The sequence below is a fragment of the Coregonus lavaretus genome (genome assembly GCF_964263955.1).
Source record: "Coregonus lavaretus genome assembly, chromosome: 7".
NCBI lineage: Eukaryota > Metazoa > Chordata > Actinopteri > Salmoniformes > Salmonidae > Coregonus > Coregonus lavaretus.
The window spans coordinates 9,654,903-9,667,852 of NC_139994.1; the positions used below are offsets into that span (position 1 = coordinate 9,654,903).

Consider the following 12,950-nt stretch of genomic DNA (forward strand, 5'->3'; position numbering starts at 1 on the left):
TGGGTGATTGTCCTGTTGAAAAACAAATTATATTCCCACTAAGCCCAAACCAGATGGGATGGCGTATTGCTACAGAATGCTGTGGTAGCCATGCTGGTTAAGTGTGCCTTGAATTCTAAATAAATCACAGACAGTGTCACCAGCCAAGCACCCCCACACCATAACACCTCCTCCTCCATGCTTTATGGTGGGAACTAGACATGCAGAGATCATCCGTTCACCCACACTTTGTCTCACAAAGACACGGCGGTTGGAACCAAAAATCCAGACCAAAGGACAGATTTCCACCGGTCCATTGCTCGTGTTTCTTGGCCCAAGCAGGTCTCTTCTTCTTATTGGTGTCCATTAGTAGTAATTCAACCTTGAAGGTCTGATTCACACAGTCCCCTCTGAACAGTTGATGTTGAGATGTGTCTGTGTGTCACGACTTCCTCCGAAGCTGCCTCTTCTCCTTGTTCGGGCAGGCTTCGGCGTTCGTCGTCACCGGCCTTCTAGCCACTGCCGTTCCTCTTCTCATCATTCCATTTGTTTTGTCTTGTTTTTTACACACACCTGGTTCATATCCCCTCATCAGTCCTTATATAAGTATTCCCTCTGCCCCCCATGTCTTTGTGTGTGATTGTTTCCATGTGGAGGTGTCGATAGCTCGGTGGAGCATTATGTACTTTATCGCCGGGATATTCACCTGTGTGTTTTGTTTTCCCCAGTGCGCCGTTAAGTCGCACTGTAGTTGTTTTACGCATTGCTGTGAACCGCTGCATTGGCCGAATAAACCATTATTCTGTGATTTACACCTCCTGCGCCTGACTCCGTCCAAATCACCCGCTACAGAATCACACACCCAACAGCATGGAGTCAGCAGGAGCGGGGAATATGCCTGAAGCCGTTGAACGGGTCCAGGAGCATTCCAACATGTTAGCCAGCTTGGGCGAAGCGATGGATCGGGTTTTCCAGGCCATCCAGTACCTGGAGAGGAGAGGACCCGACCCTGTGGAACCAGCTGAGCGACCGGATCCAGCCACCCACACACCAGCACCTAGAGGTATTCACCTGTCTCGACCGAGGGAATACGACGGGACAGCGGCCAGCTGCCAGGGTTTCCTCCTGCAGCTGGACCTCTATTTCAACACCATCAGCCCGGCTCCATCGGATCGGGAGAAGGTGTCCGCCCTCGTCTCCTGCCTCTCGGGGAAAGCCCTGGAGTGGGCCAACGCGGTCTGGAGTGAAGGAGGAGACGCGTTGGACAACTACGGAGAGTTCGCTCGTCTTCGATCATCCCCCCGAAGGAAGAGAGGCGGGCGACCAACTGGTCCATCTGAGGCACGGGACAAGGACCGCACAAGACTTTGCCCTGGAGTTTAGAACTCTAGCGGCTGGGTCCGGGTGGAACGAGCGGGCCCTCATCAACCTCTTCCGATGCAGCCTGCGTGAGGACGTCCGAAGGGAGCTAGCCTACCGGGATACCACGTTGACCTTCAACCAACTGGTGGACATGGCCATCCGGTTGGACAACCTGCTGGCTTCGCGAGGACGTCCTGGAAGGGGCCTGCCCGTTTCACCCCCCTTCAACCCGGATCACGTTCCGATGGAGCTGGGTGGTGCAGCGTTCCGGGAGAACGGAGGACAACAGATCCAGTGTCACTCTTGTGGCAAGAGAGGACATTCTGCTGCACAATGTCGTCAGGGTTCTTCTGGTTCTGGAGGCGGCAGGCAAGGCACTCACGCGTCACCCCAGGTAGCGCAAACCCACATTCGTACAGAGCCCTCTGCTGCGCATTTCACCATCCACGTCAACTTCCCTGATTACACGGTAGTTCCCCAGTGTAAGGTGCTGGTAGATTCAGGCGCAGCTCGGAACTTTATGGACAGGTCTTTAGCGCTTAGTCTATGTATTCCATTGGTTCCCCTGTCTATTCCATTACCCATCAAAGCACTTGACAATCGACAATTAGGGTCAGGTTTTGTTAGGGAGGTTACAGCACCAGTCACTATGATTACGCAGGAGACCCATAATGAGCAAATCACGTTTCACATTATTGAGTCTCCGGATTTCCCTGTTGTGTTGGGCCTTCCCTGGCTAGCACTACACGACTCCACCTTTTCATGGCCACAGAGAGCTCTCACAGGGTGGTCGTGAGAGTGTCAGGGTAGGTGTCTAGCTGTTCCGTTGGTGCAACCACGCGTTTACCAAAACGCAGGCGACCAAATTACCACCCCATCGGGCGGGGGATTGCACGATAAACCTCAGGTTAGACGCTGTGCCGCCCAGGAGTCATGTATATTCCCTGTCGCAGCCGGAAACGGAGGCTATGGAAACATACGTCTCCGAGTCCCTGTATGAGGGGTTCATACGTCCCTCCACTTCACCCGCCTCCTCAAGTTTATTTTTCGTGAAGAAGAAAGACTGGGGTCTGCACCCTTGCATTGTTTACTGTGCACTTCATAAAACTACCATTCTCTATAGTTATCCTCTACCCCTCATTTCCTCTATGATCGAATCAATGCATGGTGCGTGCTTCTTCACGAAATTAGACCTCAGGAGTGCGTACAACCTGGTGCGTGTCCGGGAAGGGGACGAGTGGAAGACAGCATTTAGCACAACCACGGGGCATTATGAATACCTGGTGATGCCGTACGGGTTGATGAATGCTCCATCAGTCTTCCAGTCCTTTGTGAACCAGGTGTTTCAGGACATGCTTGGTCGCGTTGTGGTGGCCTACATCGATGACATCCTGGTGTATTCCGCTACGCTCGCCGAGCATGTGTCCCTGGTTCGCAGAGTGCGGGGCCGACTGTTGGAGCATGACCTGTATGCCAAGGCAGAAAAGTGTCTGTTCTTCCAACAATCCGTCTCCTTCTTCGGATACCACATCACCCCCTCAAGTGTGGAGATGGAGGGAGACCGCATTTCAGGTGCAGCGCTTCATTGGCTTTGCCAATTACTATCGGAGGTTTATCCGGGGCTTTGGCAAGGTCGCAGCTCCCATCACCTCTCTGTTGAAGGGTGGCCCATCCCGGCTCCACTGGTCTGCTGAGGCTGACAGGGCTTTCAGTAACCTGAGGGCTCTGTTCACCTCAGCCCCGGTACTGGCCCATCTCGATCCATCATTGCAGTTCGTAGTGGAGGTGGATGTGTCCGAGGTAGGTGTAGGCTCTGTCCTATCCCAACGCTCGGGCACGCCACCCAAGCTCCGCCCCTGTGCCTTCTTCTCTAAGAAGCTCAGCCCGGCGGAGCAGAACTATGACGTTGGTGATCGGGAGCTGTTGACTGTTGTCAGAGCCCTGACAGCATGGAGGCACTTGCTTGAGGGGGCGAAACACCCTTTCCTCGTCTGGACTGACCACCGTAACCTGGAGTACATCCGGGCAGCGAGGAGGGTGAACCCTTGCCAGGCCAGGTGGGCCTTGTTCTTCACCCGGTTTGATTTCACGCTGTCCTATATACCAGGCACAAAGAACGTGAAGGCAGACGCACGGTCACGGCTGTACGACACAGAGGAGAGGCCCATAGACAACAGCCTCATACTCCCGGCCTCCTGCATTGTGGCGCCGGTGGTGTGGGCGGTGGACGCGGACATAGAGCGGGTGTTACGCACAGAGCCATCTCCACCTCAGTGCCTAGCTGGGCTGTGGTACGTGCCGTCTAGTGTCCATGATCGTCTTATCTATTGGGCACACACGTCCCCCTCCCCTGGTCACCCAGGCATCAGCCGTACAGTGCGCTGCCTGACCGGGAAGTACTGGTGGCCTACCTTGGCTAAGGACGTGAGGGTGTATGTCTCCTCCTGCTCGGTGTGCGCCCTGAGTAAGGCACCTAGGCACCTTCCAGCGGGTAAATTACATCCCTTACCAGTTCCACAACGGCCATGGTCCCACTTATCGATTGACTTTCTAACTGATCTTCCCCTCTCTCAGGGTAACACCACCATCCTGGTCGTTGTGGACCGCTTCTCTAAAGCCTGCCGTCTCCTCCCTCTGCCCGGTCTCCCCACGGCCTTGCAAACTGCGGAAGCCCTGTTCACTCAAGTCTTCCGGCACTACGGGGTGCCAGAGGACATAGTGTCTGACCGGGGTCCCCAGTTTACTTCTAGGGTCTGGAAGGCGTTCATGGAACGTCTGGGGGTGTCGGTCAGCCTGACCTCTGGGTTTCACCCCAAATCTAATGGGCAGGTGGAATGGGTGAATCAGGATGTGGGTAGGTTCCTGCGGTCCTACTGTCAGAACCGGCCGGGGGAGTGGTCTGTGTTCTTGCCATGTGCCGAATATGCCCAGAACTCTCTCCGCCACTCCTCCACTAACCTATCACCATTTCAATGTGTTTTAGGGTATCCTCCGGTCCTGGCACCGTGGCATCAGAGCCAGACCAAAGCGCCTGCGGTGGTCGACTGGTTTCGGCGCGCGAAGGAGACGTAGAACACCGCCCACGTCCACCTCCAGCGCTGTGCGTCGCCAGAAAGCTAACGCTGACCGCCACCGTATTAAGGCCCCGGTCTTTGTACCGGGTGATCGGGTCTGGCTCTCGACCCGGAACCTGCCCCTTCGCCTGCCCAACCGGAAGCTGAGCCCGCGGTTTGTGGGGCCGTTCAAAGTCCTGAGGCGAGTTAACGAGGTTACGTATAGGTTGCTGCTCCCTCCTGATTACCGTATTAACCCCTCGTTTCACATATCTCTCCTCAGGCTGGTGGTGGCTGGTCCGCTCCAGGAGTCTGAGGTACAGGAGGTCCCTCTGCCCCCTCTGGACATCAAGGGGACCCCGGCGTACTCTGTTCGTTCCATCCTGGATTCGAGGCGTCGGGTGGGGGGCCTTCAGCACCTCGTGGAGTGGGAGGGGTACGGTCCGGAGGAGCGGTGCTGGGTCCTGGTGAAGGATGTCCTCGATCCCTGCCTGTTGCAGGATTTCCACCGTCGCCATCCGGATCGCCCTGCTCCGCGTCCTCCTGGCCGTTCCCGAGGCCGGTGTTAGCGCGCTGCTGGAGCTGCACATCAAGGTGGGGGTACTGTCATGACTCCTTGTTCGGGCAGGCTTCTGCGTTCGTCGTCACCGGCCTTCTAGCCACTGCCGCTCCTCTTCTCATCATTCCATTTGTTTTGTCTTGTTTTTTACACACACCTGGTTCATATCCCCTCATCAGTCCCTGTGTAAGTATTCCCTCTGCCCCCCATGTCTTTGTGTGTGATTGTTTCCATGTGGAGGTGTCGATAGCTTGGTGGAGCATTATGTACTTTATCGCCGGGATATTCACTCGTGTATTTTGTTTTCCCCAGTGCGCCATTAAGTCGCACTGTAGTTGTTTTACGCATTGCTGCGAACCGCTGTATTGGCAGAATAAACCATTATTCTGTGATTTACACCTCCTGCGCCGCCTGACTCCGTCCAAATCACCCGCTACACTGTGAATTGAACTCTGTGAAGCATTTATTTGGGCTGCAATTTCTGAGGCTGGTAACTCTAATGAACTTATCCTCTGCAGCAGAGGTAACTCTGGGTCTTCCATTCCTGTGGCGGTCCTCATGAGAGCCAGTTTCCTAATAGCGCTTGATGGTTTTTGCGACTGCACTTGAAGAAACTTGAAAAGTTCTTGAAAGTTTCCGTATTGACTGACCTTCATGTCTTAAAGTAATGATGGACTGTCATTTCTCTTCGCTTATTTGAGCTGTTCTTGCCATAATATGGACTTGGTCTTTTACCAAATAGGGCTATCTTCTGTATACCCCCCCTACCTTGTCACAACACAACTGATTGGCTCAAACGCATTAAGAAGAAAATAAATTCCACAAATTAACTTTTAAGAAGGCACACCTGTTAATTGAAATGCATTCTAGGTGACTACGTCATGAAGCTGGTTGAGAGAATGCAGAGTGTGTAAAGCTGTCATCAAGGTTACTACATGATTCCATATGTGTTATTTCATAGTTTTGATGTCTTCACTTTTATTATACAATGTAAAAAATAGTAAAAATAAAGAAAAACCCTTGAATGAGTAGGTGTGTCCAAACCTTTGACTGGTAGTGTATGTGGTAACACTTTCCATGCCAATAAAGCAATTTGAATTTGAATTTGAGAGAGGGCAAAACAGAGGGAGAAGGAGAGACAAAGAGAGAGAGAGTGAATGAGAGAGAGAGAGAGACATAGCAACAGAGCGAGAGAGAGAGAGAGTGAGAGAGAGGGAGAGGGGCAGGCTTTCTTTCCCCATGTTCCCTCTCTACCACCCAGCATACCCAGCATACAGGTGGTAGAAATACATATTTATCTTGTTTCTCTCTCGTTTATTCCAAGATGGATCGCTCTATCTCAGTGGGAGAGCATATTTGACTGAGTCTCCAATCATCCTGAGTGGGCATGCTGATTACAGAGCTAGGCTGGCTACATTCCAGAGTTAACGTTGATCTACATCTGAATCAACAACTGAGAGGAATCAGAATCACGGCCCGCGCTCCTCCATCTCTCCATCTAGCAGCTGACCTGGAAACAGTTTCTTCTTTCCCGGTAAAGCAACATGCAGGGGGGGGGGTCCACCCTGCTTCCATTGCTCTGGGAACAACAGCCATAATACAGACATATCTTGTCCATTAGGAGCTGCTACAGTATGTTGACAGACAGGGGCTGAGTCCCAAATGGCACCCTATTCCCTTCCCTATATAGCAGCGTTTCCCAAACTCGGTCCTCTGGACCCCAACGGGTGGGATGTCCGCACTACGTTGTCTCACACAACAGATATGCCCTCAGTCAGTCAACCATGTGGGATGTTGTTTAATTGTGTTGTCTTTTAACATCTGGTTTATAAATGTGGTGGCAAATATATGCTTTCTTTTTTAAGCCTTATGCTGAGTGACCAGTGAACTCGTACTTGTGTGGTTTCAGAGACCTGGATGATGTCGTAAGTCAGGGTTAAATTTAGTTGAAATGGCGAATCTGGGGCACAGAGCGATCAAACCCAGGGAGGATAAAGAGAGAGAGAGAGAGAGAGAGCTCCTATATTGTTTGGGAGAAGAGTGCTCTGCTCTGTAGAGTGGAGGCCTGCTGTCCACTGCTACTCTCTTACACTGATACATTCTTCACAGTCATATTTCCACGCTATTTACATTATGCTAATGAATGCATGAATGGGGGTCTGCCAAAACAGTTTTCAAATGCAGTCTATGTTGTGTGTTCATGTAGCAGTTTTGGTGGTCTGCAGTTTGAAAACATTAACAGTATATTGGGTTTAAGTTTAAAGACAAAATGGCCCCCCTGTCCACTAATAGACACAACACAATATAAACACCACTTTTTTAATGTAAGAGAATGCTATGATATAGAATCACAGTAAAGTGGACGCATGTAGGTCGTCCCAGCAATTCGGTGCCTTAGTCAAAGTGTAACTTAGTCCCAAAAAACGTTTGATTTCACCTAATTTTAACGTTCTGTCATAAAGAGCACATGTTCAACTTAATAAAAAACACGTTTTCCAATCTAAAAATTTTTTTTATTATAGTAAGTGCCTATAAGTGTCAAATAAAGTAACAGGGTTGACCGTAACAGGGTTGACCGTAACAGGGTTGACCATAACAGGGTTAACGATTTCACCTTACATCAGCCATAAATCCATAAAACGCTTGTTGTGTGCAACAGGGAGGGGCAGTTAAATGCAAGCTTAACAAAAAAAAGGCAATTGTTCAAACATTTCTAGCCTGTCTATCTACCCTGTGTGTAGTAGACGTGTTATGCTCGACCCTCTCAGTTTTCCACCACTAAATACCAGAAAATGGCCAAAAAAGAGTAGAACCAGCTCACCTGCTTTTACACTATGATTTGACTATTAGATGTTCAATGTTTCCTTAAAAATATATAAAAAGGAACAGTTTCACCATATAAAAACGAGAGTTCAGTTCACGTAACAGGGTTGACCTTAAAATGAGGGACAGACGTAAATGAATCACTAATCACATGAAATAAATAATAATCTTCAGAAAATACTTTGTCAAAGCAACAAAATAACTAGGGCTTTACAATGATGGTGAAACTTGGGAGACATTTTGGGATTAGGGGGGTAAAACTGTTCCTAGAAGTGACACAGGGTTGATGGAGGGACATGTCAAAATGCGCGGAATTTGGGCACTTTAGCAAGCCATGTGGTCTATATTAAACGGCAATTCATTTAATATAACAGGCTTTTTAAAATTCAATATCAGGGCACAATTTCTACTTAAAATATCAAAGCAACGCAAAAGGCACTATTTTTGTGGAACGACCCATGCATTATTTCTCATGTGCAGAAAGGATGACTATATGGCAGACTACTGTATAAAGTGTAGCAGTACACATTGAGTTATTCCCCTCTAACAATGCCGTTTTAACTAAACAGACCATAGCTGATGCCACTTTATGGTACTGTGGACTGAGCTGTATAAATAAATGAAAATAAAATGTTATGGATGTGGTGGTTGTTCTTACCTAACCACTCCCTGGGTGTTCCTCAGGACGGAGGCAGCGAAGCTCTGGGTCACCCCCACCAGACTGGTGCCGTCCACCTCCACAATCTGGTCGTTCACCTTGATCCTACGACACAACACACTGAGGTCACATGAAGGTCACCCACAGGTTAGATACAGGTTACTGTAGGATCTACTGAGCAGTGGCCTGGCTGGTCTAGTGGTAATGCCGCAGCTTCCGGTACACATGTCTACGACATAGGTTCGAGTCAGGCCAACTGCTTGTCATTCTCTCCCTATCTGTTATGTTTATATATTTAAAAAAAAATATATATATATATATATATATACATATATATATTGTACAGTGCCTTGCAAAAGTATTCATCCCCCTTGGCGTTTTTCCTATTTTGTTGCATTACAACCTGTAATTTAAATGGATATTTTATTTGGATTTCATGTAATGGACCCCAAAAAATATATATCAAAGAATTCTAAACAATCAATAACGGAAAAGTGGTGCGTGCATATGTATTCACCCCCTTTGCTACGAAGCCCCTAAATAGGATCTGGTGCAACCAATTACCTTCAGAAGTCACATAATTAGTTACAGTGGCTTGCAAAAGTATTCACCCCCCTTGGCATTTTTCCTATTTTGTTGCCTTACAACCTGGAATTAAAATTGATTTTTGGCAGGTTTGTATAATTTGATTTACACAACATGCCAACCACTTTGAAGATGCAAAATCTTTTTTATTGTGAAACAAACAAAAAAACAGAACTTGAGCGTGCATAATTATTCACCCCCCCAAAGTCAATACTTTGTACAGCCACCTTTTGCAGCAATTACAGCTGCAAGTCTCTTGGGGTATATCTCTATAATCTATATCTAGCCACTGGGATTTTTGCCCATTCTTCAAGGCAAAACTGCTCCAGCTCCTTCAAGTTGGATGGGTTCCGCTGGTGTACAGTAATCTTTAAGTCATACCACAGATTCTCAATTGGATTGAGGTCTGGGCTTTGACTAGACCATTCCAAGACATTTAAAATGTTTCCCCTTAAACCACTCGAGTGTTGCTTTATCAGTATGCTTAGGGTCATTGTCCTGCTGGAAGGTGAACCTCCGTCCCAGTCTCAAATCTCTGGAAGACTGAAAAAGGTTTCCCTCAAGAATTTCCCTGTATTTATCCCCATCCATCATTCCTTCAATTCTGACCAGTTTCCCAGTCCCTGCCGATGAAAAACATGGTGATGGATGGTGTTCTCGGATTGATGAAAGGTGTTGGGTTTGCGCCAGACATAGCGTTTTCCTTCATGGCCAAAAAGCTCAATTTTAGTCTCATCTGACCAGAGTACCTTCTTCCATATGTTTGGGGAGTCTCCCACATGCCTTTTGGCGAACACCAAACGTGTTTGCTTATTTTTTTCTTTAAGCAATGGCTTTTTTCCGTAAAGCCCAGCTCTGTGGAGTGTACGGCTTCAAGTGGTCCTATGGACAGATACTCCAATCTCCGCTGTGGTGCTTTGCAGCTCCTTCAGGGTTATCTTTTGTCTCTTTGTTGCCTCTCTGATTAATGCCCTCCTTGCCTGGTCCTTGAGTTTTGGTGGGCAGCCCTCTCTTGGCAGGTTTGTTGTGGTGCCATATTCTTTCCATTTTTTAATAATGGATTTAATGGTGCTCCGTGGGATGTTCAAAGTTTCTGATATTTTTTTATAACCCAACCCTGATCTGTACTTCTCCACAACTTTGTCCCTGACCTGTTTGGAGAGCTCCTTGGTCTTCATGGTGCCGCTTGCTTGGTGGTGCCCGTTGCTTAGTGGTGTTGCAGACTCTGGGGCCTTTCAGAACAGGTGTATATATACTGAGATCATGTGACAGATCATGTGACACTTAGATTGCACACAGGTGGACTTTATTTACAGTGCCTTGCAAAAGTATTCATCCCCCTTGGCGTTACAACCTGTAATTTAAATGGATTTTATTTGGATTTCATGTAATGGACATACACAAAATTGTCCAAATTGGTGAAGTGAAATGAAAAAAATTACTTGTTTAAAAAAATTCAAAAAAATAAATAACGGAAAAGTGGTGCGTGCATATGTATTCACCCCCTTTGCTACGAAGCCCCTAAATAGGATCTGGTGCACACCAGCGGAACCCATCCAACTTGAAGGTGCTGGAGCAGTTTTGCCTTGAAGAATGGGCAAAAATCCCAGTGGCTAGATGTGCCAAGCTTATAGAGACATACCCCAAGAGATTTGCAGCTGTAATTGCTGCAAAAGCTGGCTGTACAAAGTATTGACTTTGGGGGGGGGGGGGGGGGGGGTGGGGTGAATAGTTATGCACGCTCAGGTTTTCTGTTTTTTTGTCTTATGTCTTGTTTGTTTCACGATCAAAAATATTTTGCATCTTCAAAGTGGTAGGCATGTTGTGTAAATCAAATGATACAACCCCCCCAAAAATCCATTTTAATTCCAGGTTGTAAGGCAACAAAATAGGAAAAATGACAAGGGGGGTGAATACTTTCAAAATCCACTGGGTTTTTCTTTATTTTGACAATTTTCTACATTGTAGAATAATTGTGAAGACATCAAAACTATGAAATAACACTTATGGAATCATGTACAGTGAGGGAAAAAAGTATTTGATCCCCTGCTGATTTTGAATGTTTGCCCACTGACAAAGACATGATCAGTCTATAATTTTAATGGTAGGTTTATTTGAACAGTGAGAGACAGAATAACGCATGTCAAAAATGTTATGAATTGATTTGCATTTTAATGAGGGAAAGAAGTGTTTGACCCCTCTGCAAAACATGACTTAGTACTTGGTGGCAAAACCCTTGTTGGCAATCACAGAGGTCAGACGTTTCTTGTAGTTGGCCACCAGGTTTGCACACATCTCAGGAGGGATTTTGTTCCACTCCTCTTTGCAGATCTTCTCCAAGTAATTAAGGTTTCGAGGCTGACGTTTGGCATCTCGAACCTTTAGCTCCCTCCACAGATTTTCTTTGGGATTAAGGTCTGGAGACTGGCTAGGCCACTCCAGGACCTTAATGTGCCTCTTCTTGAGCCACTTCTTTGTTGCCTTGGCCGTGTATTTTGGGTCATTGTCATGCTGGAATACCCATCCACAACCCATTTTCAATGCCCTGGCTGAGGGAAGGAGGTTCTCACCCAAGATTTGATGGTACATGGCCCCGTCCATCGTCCCTTTGAGGCGGTGAAGTTGTCCTGTCCCCTTAGCAGAAAAACACCCCCAAAGCATAATGTTTCCACCTCCATGTTTGACGGTGGGGATGGTGTTCTTGGGGTCATAGGCAGCATTCCTCCTCCTCCAAACACGGCGAGTTGAGTTGATGCCAAAGAGCTCCATTTTGGTGTCATCTGACCACAACACTTTCACCCAGTTCTCCTCTGAATCATTCAGATGTTCATTGGCAAACTTTAGACGGCCCTGTATATGTGCTTTCTTGAGCAGGGGGACCTTGCGGGCGCTGCAGGATTTCAGTCCTTCATGGCGTAGTGTATTACCAATTGTTTTCTTGGTGACTATGGTCCCAGCTGCCTTGAGATCATTGACAAGATCCTCCCGTGTAGTTCTGGGATGATTCCTCACCATTCTCATGATCATTGCAACTCCACGCGGTGAGATCTTGTATGGAGCCCCAGGCCGAGGGAGATTGACAGTTCTTTTGTGTTTCTTCCATTTGCGAATAATCGCACCAACTGTTGTCACCTTCTCACCAAGCTGCTTGGCGATGGTCTTGTAGCCCATTCCAGCCTTGTGTAGGTGTACAATCTTGTCCCTGACATCCTTGGAGAGCTCTTTGGTCTTGGTCATGGTGGAGAGTTTGGAATCTGATTGATTGATTGCTTCTGTGGACAGGTGTCTTTTATACAGGTAACAAGCTGAGATTAGGAGCACTCCCTTTAAGAGTGTGCTCCTAATCACAGCTCGTTACCTGTATAAAAGACACCTGGGAGCCAGAAATCTTTCTGACTGAGAGGGGGTCAAATACTTATTTCCCTCATTAAAATGCAAATCAATTTATAACATTTTTAACATGCGTTGTTGTTATTCTGTCTCTCACTGTTCAAATAAACCTTCCATTAAAATTATAGACTGATCATTTCTTTGTCAGTGGGCAAACGTACAAAATCAGCAGGGGATCAAATACTTTTTTCCCTCACTGTAGTAACCAAAAAAGTGTTAAACAAATCTAAATATATGTTTTATTTTAGATTCTTCAAAGTAGCCACACTTTGTCTTGATGACAGCTTATTACACTCTTGGCATTCGCTCAACCAGCTTCATGAGGAATGCTTTTCCAACAGTCTTGAAGGAGTTCCCTCATACGCTGAGCACTTGTTGGCTGCTTTTCCTTCACTTTGCAGTCCAATTCATCCCAACCCATCTCAATTGGGTTGAGGTCAGGTAATTGTGGAGGCCAGGTCATCTGATGCAGCACTCCATCACTCTCCTTCTTGGTCAAATAGCCCTTACAAAGCCTGGAGGTGTGTTTTGGGTCATTGTC

The 12,950-nt window shown here is 47.5% G+C and overlaps 1 protein-coding gene across 1 annotated transcript in view; it reads right to left on the reverse strand.

Moving 5' to 3' along the window:
* Nucleotides 1-12,950, reverse strand: part of LOC311132764 (neurabin-1-like) — a gene marked incomplete at its 5' end in the record, with an annotated part of 114,751 nt that overhangs the window by 49,233 nt on the left and 52,568 nt on the right. Inside the window, one exon of the mRNA XM_084166060.1 lies at nt 8,435-8,554. Within this exon, the coding sequence (XP_084022186.1) occupies nt 8,435-8,554 (120 nt within the window). The remainder of the gene's footprint in view (nt 1-8,434; nt 8,555-12,950) is intronic.